The following is a 22,170-nucleotide window of genomic DNA, read 5'->3' as shown; positions in this document are numbered from 1 at the left end:
GAATAACGGGATATGACCGGAGAGGTGAGAGGCTCTGATGTCATCACATGACCTCATTATCTATGGGAATAACGGGATATGACCGGAGAGGTGAGAGGCTCTGATATCATCACATGAGCTCATTATCTACGGGAATAACGGGATATGACCGGAGAGGTGAGAGGCTCTGATATCATCACATGAGCTCATTATCTACGGGAATAACGGGATATGACCGGAGAGGTGAGAGGCTCTGATGTCATCACATGACCTCATTATCTATGGGAATAACGGGATATGACCGGAGAGGTGAGAGGCTCTGATATCATCACATGAGCTCATTATCTACGGGAATAACAGGGGATATGACCGGAGAGGTGAAAGGTTCTGATGTCATCACATGACCTCATTATCTATGGGAATAACAGGATATGACCGGAGAGGAGAGAGGTTCTGATGTCATCACATGACCTCATTATCTATGGGAATAACGGGATATGACCGGAGAGGTGAGAGGCTCTGATGTCATCACATTATTATTATTATTATTATTATACATTTTTATAGCGCCATTTATTCCATGGCGCTTTACATGTGAATACGGGGCAAATATAGACAAATACATTAAACATGAGCAGATAACAAGGCACACGAGTACATAAGGAGGGAGGACCCTGCCCGCGAGGGCTCACAGTCTGCAGGGGGTGGGTGAGGATACACTAGGAGAGGGAAGAGCTGGCTGTGCGGCTGTTCAGTAGGTTGAGGATCACTGCAGGCTGTAGGCTTGTCGGAAGAGATGAGTCTTCAGGTTCTTTTTGAAGGTTTCTATGGTAGGCGCAAGTCTGATGTGTTGGGGTAGAGAGTTCCAGAGTATGGGGGAAGCACGGGAGAAGTCTTGGATGCGGTTATGGGAAGAAGAGATGAGAGGGGAGTAGAGAAGGAGGTCTTGGGAGGATCGGAGGTCGCGTGTAGGTAGGTACCGGGAGACCATGTCACAGATGTATGGAGGAGACAGGTTGTGGATGGCTTTGTATGTCAGTGTGAGGGTTTTGAACTGGAGTCTCTGGGCGATAGGAAGCCAGTGAAGGGCTTGACACAGGGGAGAGGCTGGGGAATAGCGGGGGGACAGGTGGATTAGTCGGGCAGCAGAGTGTAGGATGGATTGGAGTGGTGCCAGAGTGCTAGAGGGGAGTCCAGAGAGTAGGAGGTTGCAGTAGTCGAGGCGGGAGATGATAAGGGCATGCACTAGCGTTTTTGCAGTGTTGCGGTCAAGGAAAGCACGGATCCGGGAAATATTTTTGAGTTTGAGACGACAGGAGGAGGCAAGGGCTTGGATATGTGGCTTGAAAGAGAGGGCAGAGTCGAGGATCACCCCGAGGCACCGGGCGTGTGGGACTGGGGATAGTGAGCAGCCATTGACATTGATGGATAGGTCTGGTGGAGGGGTAGAGTGAGATGGGGGAAAGATGATGAATTCTGTTTTGTCCATGTTCAGTTGTAGAAAGCGAGCAGAAAAGAAGGCTGAAATGGCAGACAGACAGTGCGGGATTTTGGTAAGCAAGGAGGAGAGGTCATGTCCGGAGAGGTAGATCTGCGTGTCGTCAGCGTAGAGATGGTACTGCATACCGTGGGATTCTATGAGCTGTCCCAGGCCGAAAGTGTAGATGGAGAAGAGTAGGGGTCCTAGAACAGAGCCTTGAGGAACACCGACTGACAAGGGGCGAAGTGAGGAGGTGGTGTGGGGGAGGGAGACACTGAATGTTCGGTCTGTCAGATATGACGAGATCCAGGAAAGGGCCAAGTCTGTGATGCCAAGGGATGAGAGGATTTGTAGCAAAAGGGAGTGGTCTACAGTGTCAAAGGCAGAAGACAAGTCCAGGAGAAGGAGGACAGAGTAGTGTCGCTTGCTCCTGGCAGTTAGTAGGTCATTGGTGACTTTAGTTAGGGCAGTTTCAGTTGAGTGATGGGAACGGAAGCCTGATTGTAACCGATCAAAGAGGGAGCAGGAGGAGAAGTGGGAGGACAGTTCAAGATGGACGTGTTGCTCCAGCAATTTGGAGGCATAAGGGAGAAGAGATATTGGGCGATAGCTAGACACAGAGGATGGGTCGAGGGAGGGCTTTTTGAGGATGGGTGTGATCTTGGCATGCTTGAAGGATGAGGGAAAGACACCTGTTGTGAGTGAGAGGTTGAAGAGGTGTGTTAGGGTTGGGATGAAGACCGTGGAAAGGTTAGGGATGAGGTGGGATGGGAGCGGGTCAAGCGTGCAGGTGGTGAGGTGTGATCTTGACAGGAGGGTGGAGAGCTGATCTTCTGTCATGGTGGAGAAGCTGGTTTTGGAGGAGCAGGGTTGAGCAGCTAAGAGGGGCAGTGGGAGCTGTGGGCCAAAGCTTTCTCTGATCGTGTCGATCTTCTGTTTAAAGAAAGAGGCGAAGTCATCAGCAGAAATGAGGGGGGAGGGAGGAGGTGCGGGGGGACGGAGTAGAGAATTGAAAGTGTTGAAAAGCTGTTTAGGGTTGTGGGACAGGGAGGATATGAGGGATGAGAAGTAAGTTTGTTTTGCGGCAGTGAGCGCAGACTTGAAGCTGGCGAGGGACTGCTTGTATGCAGTGAAGTGGTCGGCAGAGTGGGATCGCTTCCATCTCCGCTCAGCAATCCTGGAAGCCCGTCTCAATTCTTTGGTCAGGCTGGTCAGCCAGGGCTGCCTGTTAATTGTACGAGTTTTACTATGCATGAGTGGGGTGGCCGAATCGAGTGTTGTTGTTATTGTGGTGTTATAAAAAGTGGCAGCAGCATCTGTGTCATGAAGGGAGGCTATGTCTGTGAGAGGGAGAAGGGACTCAGAGAGTGATTGTAAGTTGAGATGTTTGAGATTTCTGCGAGGGTGAGTGAGTTTGTGGAGTGGGGGTTGCACACTAGGAGAGGAGAGGGACGAGAATGTCAGTAGGTTGTGGTCAGACAGGGGGAGGGGTGTGTTAGTGAGGTTAGTAAGGGAGCAGAGGCGGGTGAAGATGAGGTCCAGCGTGTGGCCATCTTTGTGAGTGGCCTCAGAGGACCATTGAGTGAGGCCAAAGGAGGCAGTCAGTGATAAAAGTTTAGAGGTAGCTGAGGTGAAAGTGTCAATGGGGACATTGAAATCACCCATGATGATAGTGGGGATGTCAACAGAGAGGAAATGAAGTAGCCAGGTGGTGAAGTGGTCGAGAAAGGTGGAGATGGCTAGTTCTGGGGGGCGGTAGATGACAGCCAGCTGGAGGTTGGAGGGGGAATAGATGCGGACAGAGTGCACCTCAAACGAGGGAAGAGTAGCGGAGGGTGGTAGCGGGATTGGAGTAAAGGAGCAGGTGTCGGACAGGAGCAAGCCAACTCCTCCACCGCGTTTGTTGCTGGGGCGAGGGGTGTGAGAGAGGTGGAATCCGCCATAGGAGAGCGCAGCTGGAGAGGCCGAGTCAGAGGGGGTGAGCCAGGTTTCAGTGAGGCCGAGGAAGGAGAGTTTGTTGGTGATGAAGAGGTCATGGATAAATGGCAGTTTGTTGCAGATGGAGCGTGCGTTCCATAGTGCTCCAAGTAGGGGGAGCGGGGGAGTGGGGGCTGGATGAATGGGTATGAGGTTGTCGTGGTTGGGAAAACGTGCGGAGGATCGTGGCAGGGGGTTAGAAACGAGTGTGGGGATGAATTGGGGAGGGCCGGGATATGTCACCAGCAATGAGGAGTAACAGACAGATCATTAGAAGGTGGGAGCAGGATAGGACATGATTGGCCGTGTGTGTCTGGATAAAAAGGATTGTATGTGGAGGAACAGTTCTGAGGGGAAGGTGAGATGGCTGGGGAGTATGGAGGAAGAAATGACTAGTTCCTTACTAGGAGGAGGGATTGCAGGAGATTGTAAGAAGGAAAGTAGTATGGGGGTGAAAGAGAAAAGAAACCGAAACATTGTAGTGGTTGGTGTTCTGTTACCTTCCAGTCAATTCCAGTCCAATTCAGTCTAATTCAGAATCATAATTAAAAAGATGTAATTTAAAAGATGATTTGCAGCAGACTGAGTCTATAGCAGACTCCTGCATGTGAATATATCCCCAGTTAAGGGCAATCAGGTGTGAATGAGGGGGTGGCTGGGTATGGGAGACCAGATGTAGAGAGTTAAGCAAAGGTCATAAAGTGAGGGAGGGGTAAGACTGACCACTCAAAGAGATGCCAGGATCACACAATGGGATACATGAAAACAGGTCATGGAAACAAGCTCATAGGTAAGAAAGCATACTAAAAGGATTATATGTGCTGCACCAAGACACTCAGGTCCAGGGGAAGCATAGAAAAGTCAGTGCAATATACAGAGACATTCAGAAGCCAGGGAGAGCTGGGTAAAGTCAGTGCATACCATGGAAAATCAATGCAGTATACAGAGATATTCTGGAGCCAGGGAGAGCTGGGTAAAGTCAGTGCATACCATGGAAAATCAATGCAGTATACAGAGATATTCTGGAGCCAGGGAGAGCTGGGTAAAGTCAGTGCATACCATGGAAAATCAATGCAGTATACAGAGATATTCTGGAGCCAGGGAGAGCTGGGTAAAGTCAGTGCATACCATGGAAAATCAATGCAGTATACAGAGATATTCTGGAGCCAGGGAGAGCTGGGTAAAGTCAGTGCATACCATGGAAAATCAATGCAGTATACAGAGATATTCTGGAGCCAGGGAGAGCTGGGTAAAGTCAGTGCATACCTGTGGGAAGAGGAGAACAGCTCGATTAGATGGTGCAGATGATGATAATATTGTAGTAGTGATGAGTAGCCAAATGCATTCTAGAATTCAGTCTAATTCAGAATCATAATTAAAAAGATGTAATTTAAAAGATGGAAGTTAAAAGATGATTTTCAGCAGACTGAGTCTATCACATGACCTCATTATCTACGGGAATAACAGGGGATATGACCGGAGAGGTGAGAGGTTCTGATGTCATCACATGACCTCATTATCTATGGGAATAACAGGATATGACCGGAGAGGAGAGAGGCTCTGATGTCATCACATGACCTCATTATTTATGGGAATAACAGGGGATATGACTGGAGAGGTGAGAGGCTCTGATGTCATCACATGACCTCATTATCTATGGGAATAACAGGGGATGTGACCGGAGAGGTGAGAGGTTCTGATGTCATCACATGACCTCATTATCTATGGGAATAACAGGATATGACCGGAGAGGAGAGAGGCTCTGATGTCATCACATGACCTCTTTATCTATGGGAATAACAGGGGATATGACCGGAGAGGTGATGGACTCTGGAGATGTCTGTAGTGATATTATTAATGTCTCCACACTCAGGATTACATAGTAGTGAAGATCTCTAGTGATCGCTGTCAGGCCCCTGTGTCTGAAGGACGGGGAGGAACCCTGAGCCCAATCCTGGAGCCTCCACCTCACTCCCAGATACATGAGGAGATCAATGACCAGAAGATCCTAGAACTCGCCAACAAGATGATTGAGCTGCTGACTGGAGAGGTGACGCTGCTGGGAATGCTGGGACATTATACAGGACAGCACTGGAGGATTCTGGGTGATGACGGTATCATTGTGTGTCAGGTTCCTATAAGGTGTCAGGACGTCACCGTCTATTTCTCCATGGAGGAATGGGAGTATCTAGAAGGACCCAAGGATCGGTACCAGGAGGTGATGATGGAGGAGCACCGGCCCCGCACATCACCAGGTAATAGTCAGGACTAAATACACACGGCCTATAATTCTCTGTATGTAATAACGATGTCAGTCCCGTCTGTGTCTCCTCAGTTCTCTCCAGTAAAAGGACAACCCCAGGGACTTCTCCGATCATCGGGGACTTTTACAATATTTGTTTTGCAGATTTTGGATCCGGAAAAAGATCTGAACAATATTAATGGTCCAAAGAGAAATGTGTGGGGCAATCAGCGGTGTAAAGAGGAGACCCCTAATATGAGGGGCAATCAGCGGTGTGAAGAGGAGACCCCTAATGTGAGGGGCGATCAGCGGTGTAAAGAGGAGACCCCTAATATGAGGGGCGATCAGCGGTGTGAAGAGGAGACCCCTAATGTGAGGGGCGATCAGCGGTGTAAAGAGGAGACCCCTAATGTGAGGGGCGATCAGCGGTGTAAAGAGGAGACCCCTAATATGAGGGGCGATCAGCGGTGTGAAGAGGAGACCCCTAATGTGAAGGGCGATCAGCGGTGTAAAGAGGAGACCCCTAATGTGAAGGGCGATCAGCGGTGTAAAGAGGAGACCCCTAATATGAGGGACGATCAGCGGTGTGAAGAGGAGACCCCTAATGTGAGGGGCGATCAGCGGTGTAAAGAGGAGACCCCTAATATGAGGGGCGATCAGCGGTGTAAAGAGGAGACCCCTAATATGAGGGGCGATCAGCGGTGTGAAGAGGAGACCCCTAATGTGAGGGGCGATCAGCGGTGTAAAGAGGAGACCCCTAATGTGAGGGGCGATCAGCGGTGTAAAGAGGAGACCCCTAATGTGAGGGGCGATCAGCGGTGTAAAGAGGAGACCCCTAATGTGAGGGGCGATCAGCGGTGTAAAGAGGAGACCCCTAATGTGAGGGACGATCAGCGGTGTAAAGAGGAGACCCCTAATATGAGGGGTGATCAGCGGTGTAAAGAGGAGACCCCTAATGTGAGGGACGATCAGCGGTGTAAAGAGGAGACCCCTAATGTGAGGGGCGATCAGCGGTGTAAAGAGGAGACCCCTAATGTGAGGGGCGATCAGCGGTGTAAAGAGGAGACCCCTAATGTGAGGGGCGATCAGCGGTGTAAAGAGGAGACCCCTAATGTGAGGGGCGATCAGCGGTGTAAAGAGGAGACCCCTAATGTGAGGGGCGATCAGCGGTGTAAAGAGGAGACCCCTAATGTGAGGGACGATCAGCGGTGTAAAGAGGAGACCCCTAATATGAGGGACGATCAGCGGTGTAAAGAGGAGACCCCTAATATGAGGGACGATCAGCGGTGTAAAGAGGAGACCCCTAATATGAGGGACGATCAGCGGTGTAAAGAGGAGAACCCTAATATGAGGGGCGATCAGCGGTGTAAAGAGGAGACCCCTAATGTGAGGGACGATCAGCGGTGTAAAGAGGAGACCCCTAATGTGAGGGACGATCAGCGGTGTAAAGAGGAGACCCCTAATGTGAGGGGCGATCAGCGGTGTAAAGAGGAGACCCCTAATGTGAGGGGCGATCAGCGGTGTAAAGAGGAGACCCCTAATGTGAGGGGCGATCAGCGGTGTAAAGAGGAGACCCCTAATGTGAGGGACGATCAGCGGTGTAAAGAGGAGACCCCTAATGTGAGGGGCGATCAGCGGTGTAAAGAGGAGACCCCTAATATGAGGGACGATCAGCGGTGTAAAGAGGAGACCCCTTATATGAGGGGCGATCAGTGGTGTAAAGAGGAGACCCCTAATATGAGGGGCGATCAGCGGTGTAAAGAGGAGACCCCTAATGTGAGGGGCGGTCAGCGGTGTAAAGACGAGACCCCTACAGATCACCGCCCAGGTGAGTGGTGACCGCGGGATAAAAAGAGAAGTCGGATATTCTTCTCCGTCGCCAGCTCTTTAGTGTTTGTGTTCTGTTAATTTTTAGTTATATATTCAGACAAAATACAAATTAAATATGGTTGCAAAATACAGCCAGAATGTGGATGTGAAAGATACAAGAACTGTTTAACCCCTTAGTGACAGAGCCAATTTGGTACTTAATGACCGGGCCAATTTTTGCAATTCTGACCACTGTCACTTTATGAGGTTATAACTCTGGAACGCTTCAATGGATCCCGCTGATTCTGAGATTGTTTTTTCGTGACATATTGTACTTCATGTTAGTGGTAACATGTCTTCGATATTACTTGCGATTATTTATGAAAAAAACGGAAATATGGCGAACATTTTTAAAATTTTGCAATTTTCAAACTTTGTATTTTTATGCCCTTAAATCAGAGAGATATGTCACGAAAAATAGTTAATAAATAACATTTCCCACATGTCTACTTTACATCAGCACAATTTTGGAAACAAAATTTTTTTTTGTTAGGGAGTTATAAGGGTTAAAAGTTGACCAGCAATTTCTCATTTTTACAACACCATTTTTTTGTTAGGGACCACATCTCATTTGAAGTCATTTTGAGGGGTCTATATGATAGAAAATAATGAAGTGTGGCACCATTCTAAAAACTACACCCCTCAAGGTTCTCAAAACGACATTCAAGAAGTTTATTAACCCTTTACGTGCTTCACAGGAACTGAAACAATGTGGAAGGAAAAAATGAACATTTAACTTTTTTTTGCAAACATCTTAATTCAGAACCATTTTTTTTATTTTCACAAGTGTAAAAACAGAAATGTAACCATAAATTTTGTTATGCAATTTCTCCTGAATACGCCAATACCCCATATGTGGGAGTAAACCACTTTTTGGGCGCACCGCAGAACTTAGAAGTGAAGGAGCGCCGTTTGACTTTTTCAATGCAGAATTGGCTGGAATTGAGATTGGACGCCATGTTGCGTTTGCAGAGCCCCATGATGTGCCTAAACAGTGGAAACCCCCCACAAGTGACACCATTTTGGAAACTAGACCCCTTAAGGAACTTATCTAGATGTGTGGTGAGCACTTTGAACCCCCAAGTGATTCACAGAAGTTTATAACGTAGAGCCGTGAAAATAAAAAATCGCTTTTGTTTACACAAAAATGATCTTTTCGCCCACAAATTCTTATTTTCACAAGGGTAACAGGAGAAATTAGACCACAAAAGTTGTTGTGCGATTTCTCGATACCCCATATGTGAGGGTAAACCACTGTTTGGGCGCACCGCAGAGCTTGGAAGTGAAGGAGCGCCGTTTTACTTTTTCAATGTAGAATTGGCTGGAATTGAGATTGGACGCCATGTCGCGTTTGGAGAGCCCCTGATGTGCCTAAACAGTAGAAACCCCCCACAAGTGACCCCATTTTGGAAACTAGACCCCTTAAGGAACTTATCTAGATGTGTGGTGAGCACTTTGAACCCCCATGTGCTTCACAGAAGTTTATAATGTAGAGCCGTGAAAAAAAAAAAATCGCATTTTTTCTACAAAAATGATCTTTTTGCCCACAAATTTTTATTTTCACAAGGGTAACAGGAGAAATTAGACCAGAAAAGTTGTTGTGCAATTTCTCCTGAGTACGCTGATACCCAATATGTGGGGGTAAACCACTGTTTGGGCGCACCGCAGAGCTTGGAAGAGAAGGAGTGCCGTTTTACTTTTTCAATGTAGAATTGGCTGGAATTGAGATTGGACGCCATGTCGCGTTTGGAGAGCCCCTGATGTGCCTAAACAGTAGAAATCCCCCACAAGTGACCCCATTTTGGAAACTAGACCCCCCATGGAACTTATATAGATGTGTGGTGAGAACTTTGAATGCCCAAGTGCTTCACAGAAGTTTATAATGCAGAGTCATAAAAAAAATATATATATATATTTTTCCACAAAAAGGATTTTGTAGCCCCCAAGTTTTTATTTTCACAAGGGTAACAAGAGAAATTGGACCCCAGAAGTTGTTATCCAATGTATCCCGAGTATGCTGATGCCAAATATGTGGGGGTAACCCACTGTTTGGGCGCACGGCAGAGCTTAGAAGGGAGGGAGCACCATTTGACTTTTTGAGCGCAAAATTGGCTGTCGTGTTTGGAGACCCCCTGATGTACCTAAACAGTGGAAACCCCCCAATTCTAGCTCCAACCCAACTCCAACACACCCCTAACCCTAATCCCAACCCGATCCATAATCCTAATCACTAACCCTAACGATAATCCCAACCCTTACCCCAAAACAACCCTAATGTCAACCCTAACCATAACCCTAATCAAAACCCTAAATCCAACACACCCCTAATCCTAATCTCAACACTAACCTCAAACCTAACCCTAATCCCAATACACCCCTAATCACAACCCTAACCTTAACCCTAATCCCAAACCTAACCCTAATCCCAAGCGTAACCCTAATGCCAACCCTAACCCTAATACCAACCCTAATCCAAACCCTAACCCTAATCCCAACTCTAACCCTAACTTTAGCCCCAACCCTAACCCTAAAGCTACTTTCACACTTGCGTCGTTTGGCATCCGTCGCAATCCGTCATTTTGGACAAGAAACAGATCCTGCAAATGTGCCCGCAGGATGTGTTTTTTGCCCATAGACTTGTATTGCCGACGGATCGTGACGGATGGCCACACGTCGCGTCCGTAGTGCACTGGATCAGTGTTTTGGCGGACCGTCAGCACAAAAAAACATTCATTGTAACGTTTTTTTGTATGTCGCATCCGCCATTTCTGACCACACATGCGTGGCCGTAACTCCGCCCCCTCCTCCCCAGGACATAGATTGGGCAGCGGATGCGTTGAAAAACTACATCCGCTGCCCACGTTGTGCACAATTTTCACAACGTGCGTCGGTATGTCGAGCCGATGCATTGCGACGGCCCCGTACCGACGTGTGAAAGAAGCCTAACCCTAAATTTAGCGCCAACCCTAACTCTAAATTTAGCCCCAACCCTAACCCTAAATTTAGCCCTAACCCTAGCCTTAACCCTACCCCTAACCCTAGCCCTACCCCTAACCCTACCCCTAACCCTAATTTTAGCCCCAACTGCTCTTCTCCTGCCGGCCGGCAGATGGAGACAGATGGCGGGCGCACTGCACATGCGCCCGCCATTTTCTTTTGCCCAGAAGATGCCGGCGGCCAGGAGGAGCAGCAGGAGGATCCAGGGACACAGGTGAGTATGGCAGGGTCCCCGAATCCCCCTATTTCTCTGTCCTCTGATGTGCGATCACATCAGAGGACAGAGAATTACACTTAGCTTTTTTTTTTTTTTTTTTTGCGGTCGCCGGTAAACAGTTAATTACCGGCGATTGCAAAACAGGGGTCGCTAAAACCGACCCCCGATCATGCTCTTTGGGGTCTCGGCTACCCCCGGAGCCGAGACCCCAAAGATTCTCGCGGGGCCGGCGGGCGCACTGCGCATGCGCCCATTTTCAAGATGGCGGCGCCCACCGGGAGCCACGAGGAGCATCGGGAGAGATAGGTAAGTATTGGGGGGCTACCTGGGACCCCTTTTCTCTATCCTCCGATGTGCGATCACATCGTAGGATAGAGAAATTAAAAAGAGATCGCGTTTTCTTTTGCGATCGCCGGTAAACGGTTAATTACCGGCGATCGCAAATGCGGGGTGGGTTAAAAACCCCCCGAATCATGTTCTCTGGGGTCTCGGCTACCCCCGGCAGCTGAGACCCCGGAGAAAATCCGACTCTGGGGGGCGCTATTTACTTTTTCCACAGCACCGTTAATTAACGGCGCTGTGGTTTAAGTACCCTTAGCGGCCGCCGTTAAAAGGCGTATCGGCGGTCGCTAAGGGGTTAATGTCTGCTGTTGTTTTATAGCAGCATTTATCTGGGATTGAAAGAGAAATAAGAACTGTATGTAGGGGTGAAAAAACTATGGAAACAGTTGCACATTTTTCAAGAACGCCTCTTTTCCTAAAATCTGAAAGCTCCTGAGAAAAGTTGTCCAAACGATAGTGAATACATTTTGAAGTATAGACTGCTCTAATGAGCGTTAGTGGGGCCTCCTACACATGAAAAACTTACGGAAACCAAATCTTTCTGTGGAAATGGCCAAACATTTTCTATTTGGAATATTCTTTTTATGTAGGGTAAGGTAGATAATGTACCGAGAAAGGCAGTCACAGCTTGCCGAGTACATTGTTGCAAATTTGTATGCTCCTTTTTGCATTTTATTCCAGCATGAGTTTTATTAAGATAAGCGAATACGATGTCAATTTTAGATAAGAAAAGCCATTTGTTCTTTGTACATTACAATTCCACTCTTCCTCCATGCATTGTAAAGCCTCATAGTTGTCGGATAAATGATCATCTGGTCGACAGCTTCTTCTACCGAACTCAGCATACACCGAAGTGCACTAACAGCTCCTAAAGGACATCATAAATTATATGCAGGCTTGGACTGGCTCCTCCGGTGGGCCCACGTGCACGAATGGGTCACCACCCTCTTATATAAGCAGCACTTGACACTTTATAATTGAATCATTATGTACGGACACAGGCAGCATCTTATTAATTGAACAATCTACCCAGTTCATTGTTATACAAATTTGTGATTAAGGATAATGTCACATTTGCACGTAGTTGAAAAGTGGGGTTCTGGAGATGGTTCTTCGTGGGCCAGACACTGATTATGTGTCATATACAGTGCCGTACATTGTAATGTGTGTCCTGAAGCCAAGTCCAGATATGATAAATCCAGTACATACTGTATATCCACAATAACAGAATCCATGAGCCCTGTATGGACCTTTGTAGCATTCTAGATCCTATAAAGACGTACGTTTCACCCTCTACTGGTACTAGAAGTACTTCACCATCTTATTAAATGGTGCAGGTTTTTTCCTTGCTGGCAGTGCAAGGGTCAATCTGTCAGCTCTTTAATGTTTGCCACTCCCCTCTACTATACATGATCACCTTTGGAATTGTCAGTGCTAGCTCTCACTGCCTGGTTTGGAGTTGGAGGTGTAGTTCTTGTTTGGAGATTTGTTATTGTTGCTCAGTTTTTTTTGTGTGCACATCCTCATCCTCTCCTACTTGGTTTCTCCTTCCTTTTACTCCCGTGTGTTCCACTCTGTTGTTTAATGAGTGTATTTTATAAGATTCTTATTTTCATTTATCTCTGTCCGTCTTCCCTTGTTTGTCTGGTTAGTGTTCTCCTACACACTTTGGCTTCTCACCTTCCTGGGTGGGGGAGGGAACAGATAAGGGTTGATATAGGAGCACAGCAAAGCACGTGAACCAGGTGTCTCATTCTTCAAAAGTAATCCAAGGAAACAGGGATAGTCTAGAGCTCCCCTATTTTTAGGGACCTGGTTAGCGCCCACAGTCACAAGGTATTTCGTGATATTAACACTGGCCCATAACTTTTTTGATCCATCATGGATCCGGCGGCTGCTCTGACAGGTTAAGTGCAGCCACTCAGCTTGGCAGACTTGCGCCCAGTTGTTTGGCAACCCCTAACACTTCAGGCTTAGGGCTCTCAGGCAACCCTTAGTTGAGCCCAAGATCACATTGCCAGATAGGTTCTCTAGGAGTTGGGATGTTTGTTGTTTTCAGGGAAACCTGTAAACTTTATTTTATATTACATAATCACTACTCAGGTACCGAGGAGCAATGGGTGGGGATCGCCTGGGCATTTTGTATTCCGTGTGACTCTGTCTCTTCAGACGGTTGAGGATTTTTTTTCAGGCTCTGGGTCATATATACGATGACCCCGACCTTGTTTCTCTGGCCGAATCTAAACTGTGAGCTTCCGCAGGGAGACCGGACAGTGGAGGTGTATTGCTCCGAGTCTCGTAGGTGGTCCAGTTCTGTCAAGGGCTTTCTGTGAGGGTAAAGGATGAAGGCGGCCATGTCTCTGGCTATCCAGGTGGACTGCCGTCTTCAGCAGAGACATAAACAGACACCCCAATTTTCGAGGGATCCGGGGTCAAGGGAACCTAGGGCTTACTCAACCAAAGAACCAATGCATTTGGCGGGAATGGCTTGTTTATTTGTCCCACTGCAGTTTGGCATACAGGGGAAGTGTGTTTTGTTGGTGAGAAGGATCGTTTTGTGGGTACTTGTCCTTCCATACATAACCGCAAACAGCCACGAGAAAAGTAAGGAGCCCGGGTTGTGGGTAAGTTAACAACCCAGGTGTATATATTTCCTCTGTGGTAAGGTCACAATTTTTTTACCAGCCAAGATCCATTTTGGTAAAATTAAAGTGGTTATTTAAGCCTTTCTAGACAGTGAGGCAGTGTTTTATCAGATTAATGCCAGGTTCGTCCAGGACAAGGGTCTCAAGACACATAAACTGTCTAGTCTATGCCCACAATTGCCATTGACTCTGTACCCTTGAGCCAGGGGTATTTTACTCAGGTCATTCGAATGATACATCTGCTGATAGGGGCAATGCACTCAGAATTAATCAAGTGTTATGTGCTAGATAGTTTGCCCTCTCCTGTGGCATTTGAACTACCTTGGCGTATGCTGAACAATGCTGTAGTGGACTGACAGACTCGGGAGGTGGTAAAGTGGAGCGAGTATTGTCAAGGACACTGGTTGGGCACCCGGTTAGCCAGGGTGGATACCCGGTCTCTGCCGGAATACCTGTCTGACTTCGGGGATGTGTTTTCAGAACAGGGGTGTCAAGACCTCCTTCCTCATAGTCCTTATGATTGTGCTATTAATCTTATTGATGGGGCCATTATCTAATATTCAATGGGGCTATTATATAATTTTTCTGTTCCAGAGAGGCAGGCCATAAAGGTCTACACCATGTTCCAAATTATTATGCAAATTGGATTTAAGTGTCATAAAGATTTAATTGTTTTGTTTTTCAAAGAAACTCGTGGATGGTATTGTGTCTCAGGGCTCAATGGCTCACTGAAATCAATCTTAAACACATGTGATAATTAGTTTTCCAGGTGATTCTAATTAAAGGAAAACTACTTAAAAATGATGTTCCACATTATCAAGCAGGCCACAGGTTTCAAGCAATATGAGAAATAAAAAGGATTTCTCTACTGCTGAAAAGCGTTAAATAGTGCAATGCCTTGGTCAAGGGATGAAAACATTAGATATTTCACGAAAACAGAGTGATAATTAGGGTTGAGTGAAAAGGATCGGACAAATTGAAAAATCTCCAACTTTCGGCAAAGTCGGGTTTCATGAAACCCGACCCAATCCTAATGTGGGATCGGCCACGAGGTCGGCGATCAGCGCGCCAAAGTCGTGTTTCGTATGACGTTTTCAGCACAATTTCTCAGCCAATGAAGGAGGATGCAGAGTGTGGGCAGCGTGATGACATAGGTCCTGGTCCCCACCATCTTAGAGAAGGGCATTGCAGTGATTGGCTTGCTTTCTGCGGCGACGCAGGGGCTATAAAGGGGCATGCACGCCGACCGCCATCTTACTTCTGCCGATCTTAGCATAGGGAGAGGTTGCTGCAGCTGCATCAGAAGAAGGGATATAGTTAGGGAGGGAAGATTAACCCCGAAACTGCTTGTGCTGTAGCGATTTCCACTGTCCAACACCACCTTTTCTTTGCAGGGACAGTGGAGTTTATATTTTTGTGCATCAGCTCTGTAGCTTATTAGGCTGCCTTATAAGGCTCCCTGATAGCTGCATTGCTGTTTGTACGCCGCTGTGCAAACCAACTGCTTTTTGAAAAGCAAAAATCCTGTTGCTCCTTTCTGCACAGTTATCTTGTTTATTTGACCACTCCACACTTTTGTGTGCAGCAGTCCTTTTTATTGCTGGCTGCCAAACTTGTCCTGAGCTCATTGTAGGGAGATTGAAATTGTACTACAGTCCTTGTATTTTTTGATATATCTTCCAGCCACGTTCTGCCACTAACATTGTGTAGTGAAATACACTGGGCCTGAGTTTGGGTGTATTCTCCTCCCCAAAAAAGGGAGATTTAAATTGGCACTAAGTGGATCTACGTCAGTTCTGTTTGTCGTATATCTTCCAGCCACGTTCTGCCACTTACATTGTGTAGTGAAATACACTGGGCCTGAGTTTAGGTGCAGTCTCCCCCCCAAAAAAGGGAGATTTAAATTCTCAACAAGTTTATATACACCTACCTTGTTTTATAGTACCATATAACGGTTGTTATTTTGGTTACATTTTCCCAAAAATGAGGAAGTCTGGTGGAAGAGGCCGTGGGCGGTCGTTGCCAGCTGGTAATGATGGTGGTAGTGGAAAAAGCAAAATAGCACATAAGGCTCGAGGTGTTGAGCCAGCGTCATCGTCTGGCTACACAAGGCCTCAAAGGCTCCCTTATCTGGGAGTAGGAAAACCGCTTTTAAAGCCGGAACAGCAGGAAAAAGTTTTGGCTTTCCTTGCTGACTCAGCCTCTAGCTCTTGACCCTGGTAATGTCGAGCAGTTGGGGTAGATAAACAGCACAAACCTTCCCTTTTAATAACCCCCCCCCATAACCCATGCCCTCTTACCCCTAAATAAAGACTCAAACTACATATTCTTTTGGAATAATGTCGGCCACTGCAGCCTTTTTATTTAAATACAAACAAACATAATAAATTATAACATCCAATAACTTTAAACTAGGAGGGGTCCTTGGAGCTCCCATGGATCTGGTGATCAAACACACAGCACAACGTGAACGTTACCAAAACCAAATTACTCCCAGCCGATACCGCCTGGCTCAGGAGCACCAAAACCCCAGCGGGTTCCCTGTTCACGTTACAATTCCCGGGGAACCGACCACCCCCGCCGGAACCCCCCAAGTCACCAGATCCAAAACCAGTTTTAACACAAAATAACGGGGAGCCATAAGCCAATGAATCCCCCCAACCCAATTTCCATCAACTCCAAGGACTCCCCCCAGCCACCACAACGAGGGACTTTGAAACCTTAAAGACCTGAGACCCCACCACTCCGAAACGCTATGGCCTTCTCCACACCTTCCTGCAGCCCAAGTGCCCAAAAATCAATCCCAACGGCATTCAGAAGCACACCGTCTGCCAGCCAGAACGCCCCGTCACCTTTTTCCAACTCAAAATGCCTTACGGCTACTCCACCATTCCTGGCCACAAACGCGGACACCGCTCTGTTGACCTTGATCCTGGCCTTATTAAGTTTTTCCAAGGACCGCATATTCCTCCACCGTTTTCGCGGTACAATCTCCGACCAGACCACCGATATCCCCGGATATAACTGCCACAACCGCAACAAGTCCTGCTTGATGTCCTTAATTAGTTCTCTAAATGGGCGCATACCCAAATCATTACCTCCCACGTGTAGCACCAAAATCTACGGTGACCTGTCCAAAACTACCGCAGCATTGATCTCCTTCAGCACCCTGTTCCAGGACAAACCTCTAAAACCAATCCACCGGACCACTGCTACCGACCGATCGAAACCGAGTTGTCTACCCTTCGACCGTACGTCAGCGCGCCGGGCTCCCCAATGCACATAGGAATGGCCGAAAATCCACACCAAAAACGGTAAGGAACCTAAAAATACAAACACAAAGTTCAATCCACCACCTAAAGACCGCGATTTATCAAAACGAACCTTTCCAGGACGAAAACACACACCCCCACTTAACACCTAACATAACTGCGATATCTATTCGACTTCCATCTCCCAATACGCTTGATAGCCTCCGCATCCAAACCTCCCGCAGCCGCATCCGTAGCTGCCCCAATCCGAAAGGAATGAGGAGTAAAACGCGAATCATCCAACCCCAATACATCAAGCGCTCTCTTGAAAATCATCTGAAACTGATATCTTGACAAAGCAGAACCGTCCTCATGACAAAGTAAAGATCCCTCCCTGCGAGGCCCTAGCCCCCAAAAACTTTTCAAACAACTAACTGGGCACATCAGTGAACCAACTACCGCACCCAACTCAATTTTTCTACCGCGCCCCATCTGATCCGTCTTGGATCGACGCAACCAGAACTCCACACGCCCTTCAGACAAGAGAACATCCCTTGCCAAAACTCCCCCAGCTGTATACTTATTAGGAGACACCAGTTCACTAATTCTCATTGCACCAAAATATGCCAACGAGAAAGCCAAACTGAAAAGACGTTGTTCAAACAGTGACCCACAACAGTCCCCCAAAATCTCACCCAATCGCTCCAACATCGCAAAAGACACGGGACGCCGGGAATCCAACCTACCATATTGTCTCCGGAAACCTTTTACGGCTTGCCTCACCAGGAAAGCTTTAGACAAATCACACTGCCCCCTCAATTTGAAACCAAACGCCAAAGCCGCCAGCAAGCGTGATACCTTCGCCCACGACCAACCCTCATCCAAACCACGGCTAATCCAGGACAACAAAATCCCCACCTGATCATCAGCATTACCTCCACCCGGGCAGGATGCCAAGACCCCTTCCCAAGAAGACCAAGCCATCTGATAAGCCTCCCATGTTTTGGGAGCCAACGACGACCTTATCAGATCTTCAGCATCCCCGATGCCACGAGCCAAAGGTCCGCTGGGCAATCCAAACCGATGGTTTCTGCCTCCGGAGCCAAAGACCGGAAACGCTCGAACTGGAAACGAGAAAGAGAATCAACTAACGACCAACCACTAGATTGGGCACGGGGAATCACCTCACGGAGTCATTTCCATGTGGTGGTTGCAATATTTGCCCCTACATGGTTGCAGCTGATAATGTTACCCTCCCAATGTTTCCAGGCACTTTAAACCTTATTCAAACTGTCGCTCGAGGAATCTACTATATTGTCTAATTCTGTCTGTTTGTAATGGAAATCCCGCGTCCCTGATTGGTCGCGCCAGCCGCACACGATCAATCAGCGACAGGCGCAGTCATAGTGTGTCAGTCACAGTGTGATGTAGTTCAGTCACGTTTACTGGACAAGTTCCATCAGTCACAGTGCCATGCAGTTCACTCACGTTTACTGAACAAGTTCTGTAAGTCAAAGTGCCACATAGTTCACTCACGTTTACTGAACAAGTTCTGTCAGTCACAGTGCAATGCAGTTCAGTCACGTTTACTGAACAAGTCCTGTCTGTCACAGTGCCACATAGTTCAGTCACGTTTACTGAACAAGTTCTGTAAGTCACAGTGCCACATAGTTCACTCACGTTTACTGAACAAGTTCTGCCAGTCACAGTGCCACATAGTTCAGTCACGTTTACTGAACAAGTTCTGTCAGTCACAGTGCCACGCAGTTCAGTCACGTTTACTGAACAAGTTCTGTCAGTCAGAGTGCCACGCAGTTCAGTCACGTTTACTGAACAAGTTCTGTCAGTCACAGTGCCATGCAGTTCAGTCACGTTTACTGAATAAGTTCTGTCAGTCACAGTGCCACGTGGTTCAGTCACGTTTACTGAACAAGTTCTGTCAGTCACAGTGCCACGCAGTTCAGTCACGTTTACTGAAGAAGTTCTGTCAGTCACAGTGCCATGCAGTTCACTCACGTTTACTGAACAAGTTCTGTGAGTCACAGAGCCACGTAGTTCAGTCACGTTTACTGAACAAGTCCTGTCTGTCACAGTGCCACGCAGTTCAGTCACGTTTACTGAACAAGTTCTGTCAGTCACAGTGCCACATAGTTTAGTCACGTTTACTGAACAAGTTCTGTCCACATATTTTAGAATACCCGATGCGTTAGGATCAGGCCACCATCTAGTGTGATATATATTCTTATCTGTCAATGCCCAAAGATATACAGTATGTGGGACAAAGTAGCCAAGAAATCAAACGCAGAATTCAGCAGCACATTTCCAATATAGAACACCATGGGAGTAGACATCACAAAATACGTGTAATGATGGTGGACCAGGTTATTGGCAACATTCGGGGTGGGAATCCAACTAAGGACCTCCTTCGCCGGGAGTCCCGTTGGATTTTCAATTTAAAGAGCATGTCCCCTGGAGGTCTAAAGGAGGAATTCTCGTTTTCTGGGTTCTATGGTTAAAATACACACCATAATTATATGTCTTTTTGTTTAGTTATATGGCTCATCTCTATTCTATTTCTATTTTTTTTAGATATACCCTGGACCAGTAGACATTGGTATTCGTTGTTCTGTGATGGAAGCACATTCACTTTCCCTGGAGAGGATTTACATCTTACTCTCACCTTGGTGCTTGCTTGGAGTATTATGGCTATTTTCATCAGAGAATTAGGCTGGGTTCACATTGCGTTATGGGCGCCCGTTATACGGACTACGTTACACCGCGGCATAAACACGGTGTAACGTAGTCCGTTAAGGCCGCCATTAATTCCTATGTGGGATGCATCGCACAATGGGCGTGCGCTAGGGATGTGCCGTCATTGAGTGACGGACCCTGAGACGCGGGCTGCAGCGTTTCCTAGTCCGTCACTGCTAGCGCAGATAGAGCTAGCAGATGCTCTATCTGCGCTAGCGTGCTGCCATACCGGCACTTGCATCAGCAGCCCGTTAACGTATGTGTTGAACGGGCTGCTGTAAACGCAATGTGAACCCGGCCTTATTTTCTAGTCATCAGATCTCTTTCCTGAAGCGTCTATTCACAGTACCATATCTTCATTTATGTTTTTTTGAGTTTTCCTTTATTCTAATTGTTCAGCTGGGTCCGACACTTATCTAACAAGTGTTTGTTTCCTATATTCTGGATCATTAATCGTGGATGATTGGCAGTTCAGTACGACTTGAGACTTATGTATATGTACCATGTATTGTCATGGGCCAGCCTCCTCGATTTGTTTCAGATTTTTTTCCCTGCATTTTGACCTTTTTCATCTATTTATAAAGTCATGTTTAGTCTCGGGCAGTTTGTTGAAGGAGACTTTCGGGTTTCTTTTTTGTATTTTTGTATTTTGCCTAATGGTTCAATAAAGATTCAGTATGCATTATACAGTGTGATAGTTATTAAATATTCTCATGTGGTTCTGTGTTATCTTACTCTATTACATCATCTATCTCTTTATTATTATTTTATTATTATTTTTTTATATTTATTTTCATTAACTTTCTTATATACAGTACAGACCAAAAGTTTGGACACACCTTATCATTTAAAGATTTTTCTGTATTTTCTTGACTCTGAAAACTGTAAATTCACACTGAAGGCATCAAAGCTATGAATTAACACATGTGGAATTATATACTTAACAAAAAAGTGTGAAACAACTGAAATGATGTCTTAATTCTAGGTTCTTCAAAGTAGCCACCTTTTGCTTTGATGACTGCTTTGCACACACTTGGCATTCTCTTGATGAGCTTCAAGAGGTAGTCACCGGGAATGGTCTTCCAACAATCTTGAAGGAGTTCCCAGAGAAGCTTAGCACTTGTTGGCCCTTTTGCCTTCACTCTGCGGTCCAGCTCACTCCAAACCACTGTAGAGGCCAGGTCATCTGGCGTAGCACCCTATCACTCTCCTTCTTGGTCAAATAGCCCTTACACATCCTGGAGGTGTGTTTGGGGTCATTGTCCTGTTGAAAAATAAATGATGGTCCATCTAAACGCAAACCGGATGGAATAGCATGCTGCTGCAAGATGCTGTGGTAGCCATGCTGGTTCAGTATGCCTTCAATTTTAAATAAATCCCCAACAGTGTCACCAGCAAAGCACCCCCCACACCATCACACGTCCTCCTTCACGGTGGGAACCAGGCATGTAGAGTCCATCCGTTCACCTCTTCTGCGTCGCACAAAGACACGGTGGTTGGAACCAAAGATCTCAAATTTGGACTCATCAGACCAAAGCACATATTTCCACTGGTCTAATGTCCATTCCTTGTGTTCTTTAGCCCAAACAAGTCTCTTCTGCTTGTTGCCTGTCCTTAGCAGTGGTTTCCTAGCAGCTATTTTACCATGAAGGCCTGCTGCACAAAGTCTCCTCTTAACAGTTGTTGTAGAGATGTGTCTGCTGCTAGAACTCTGTGGTGTTGACCTGGTCTCTAATCTGAGCTGCTTTTAATCTGCGATTTCTGAGGCTGGTGACTCAGATAAACTTATTCTCAGAAGCAGAGGTGACTCTTGGTCTTCCTTTCCTGGGGCGGTCCTCATGTGAGACAGTTTCTTTGTAGTGCATGATGGTTTTTGCAACTGCACTTGGGGACACTTTCAAAGTTTTCCCAATTTTTCGGACTGACTGACCTTCATTTCTTAAAGTAATGATGGCCACTTGTTTTTCTTTACTTAGCTGCTTTTTTCTTGCCATAATACAAATTCTAACAGTCTATTCAGTAGGACTATCAGCTGTGTATCCACCAGACTTCTGCTCAACCCAATTGATGGTCCCAACCCCATTTATAAGGCAAGAAATCCCACTTATTAAACCTGACAGGGCACACCTGTGAAGTGAAAATCATTCCCGGTGACTACCTCTAGAAGCTCATCAAGACAATGTCAAGAATGTGCAAAGCAGTCATCAAAGCAAAAGGTGGCTACTTTGAAGAACCTAGAATATAAGATATATTTTGAGTTATTTCACACTTTTTTGTTAAGTATATAATTCCACATGTATTAATTCATAGTTTTGATGCCTTCAGTGTGAATTTACAATTTTCAGAGTCATGAAAATACAGAAAAGTATTTAAATGAGAAGGTGTGTCCAAACTTTTGGTCTGTACTCTATATATGTTTC

General features: G+C 46.5%; 1 protein-coding gene across 2 annotated transcripts in view; it reads left to right on the top strand.

Annotated features, from left to right (window-relative positions):
• The window catches only part of LOC138656233 (gastrula zinc finger protein XlCGF66.1-like), a 68,298-nt gene extending 47,863 nt beyond the window's left edge, over window positions 1-20,435 (top strand). Inside the window, exons 3-5 of one of the 2 annotated variants that reach the window (XM_069743661.1) lie at window positions 5,310-5,486; window positions 5,568-5,691; window positions 19,589-20,435. In XM_069743661.1, coding sequence (XP_069599762.1) covers window positions 5,310-5,486; window positions 5,568-5,691; window positions 19,589-19,797 — 510 coding nt within the window. In that variant the 3' untranslated portion in view covers window positions 19,798-20,435. Of the gene's footprint in view, window positions 1-5,309; window positions 5,692-19,588 lie in introns of both variants that reach the window. The other variant, XM_069743660.1, reaches the window with a different exon arrangement.
• The last annotated feature ends 1,735 nt before the right edge of the window (window positions 20,436-22,170 follow it).

Source organism: Ranitomeya imitator, unplaced genomic scaffold, assembly GCF_032444005.1.
Source record: "Ranitomeya imitator isolate aRanImi1 unplaced genomic scaffold, aRanImi1.pri SCAFFOLD_451, whole genome shotgun sequence".
In the NCBI taxonomy this organism is placed as follows: domain Eukaryota; kingdom Metazoa; phylum Chordata; class Amphibia; order Anura; family Dendrobatidae; genus Ranitomeya; species Ranitomeya imitator.
Note: the sequence above shows the minus strand (reverse complement) of the source record. Positions and strands in the feature narration are given on the sequence as shown.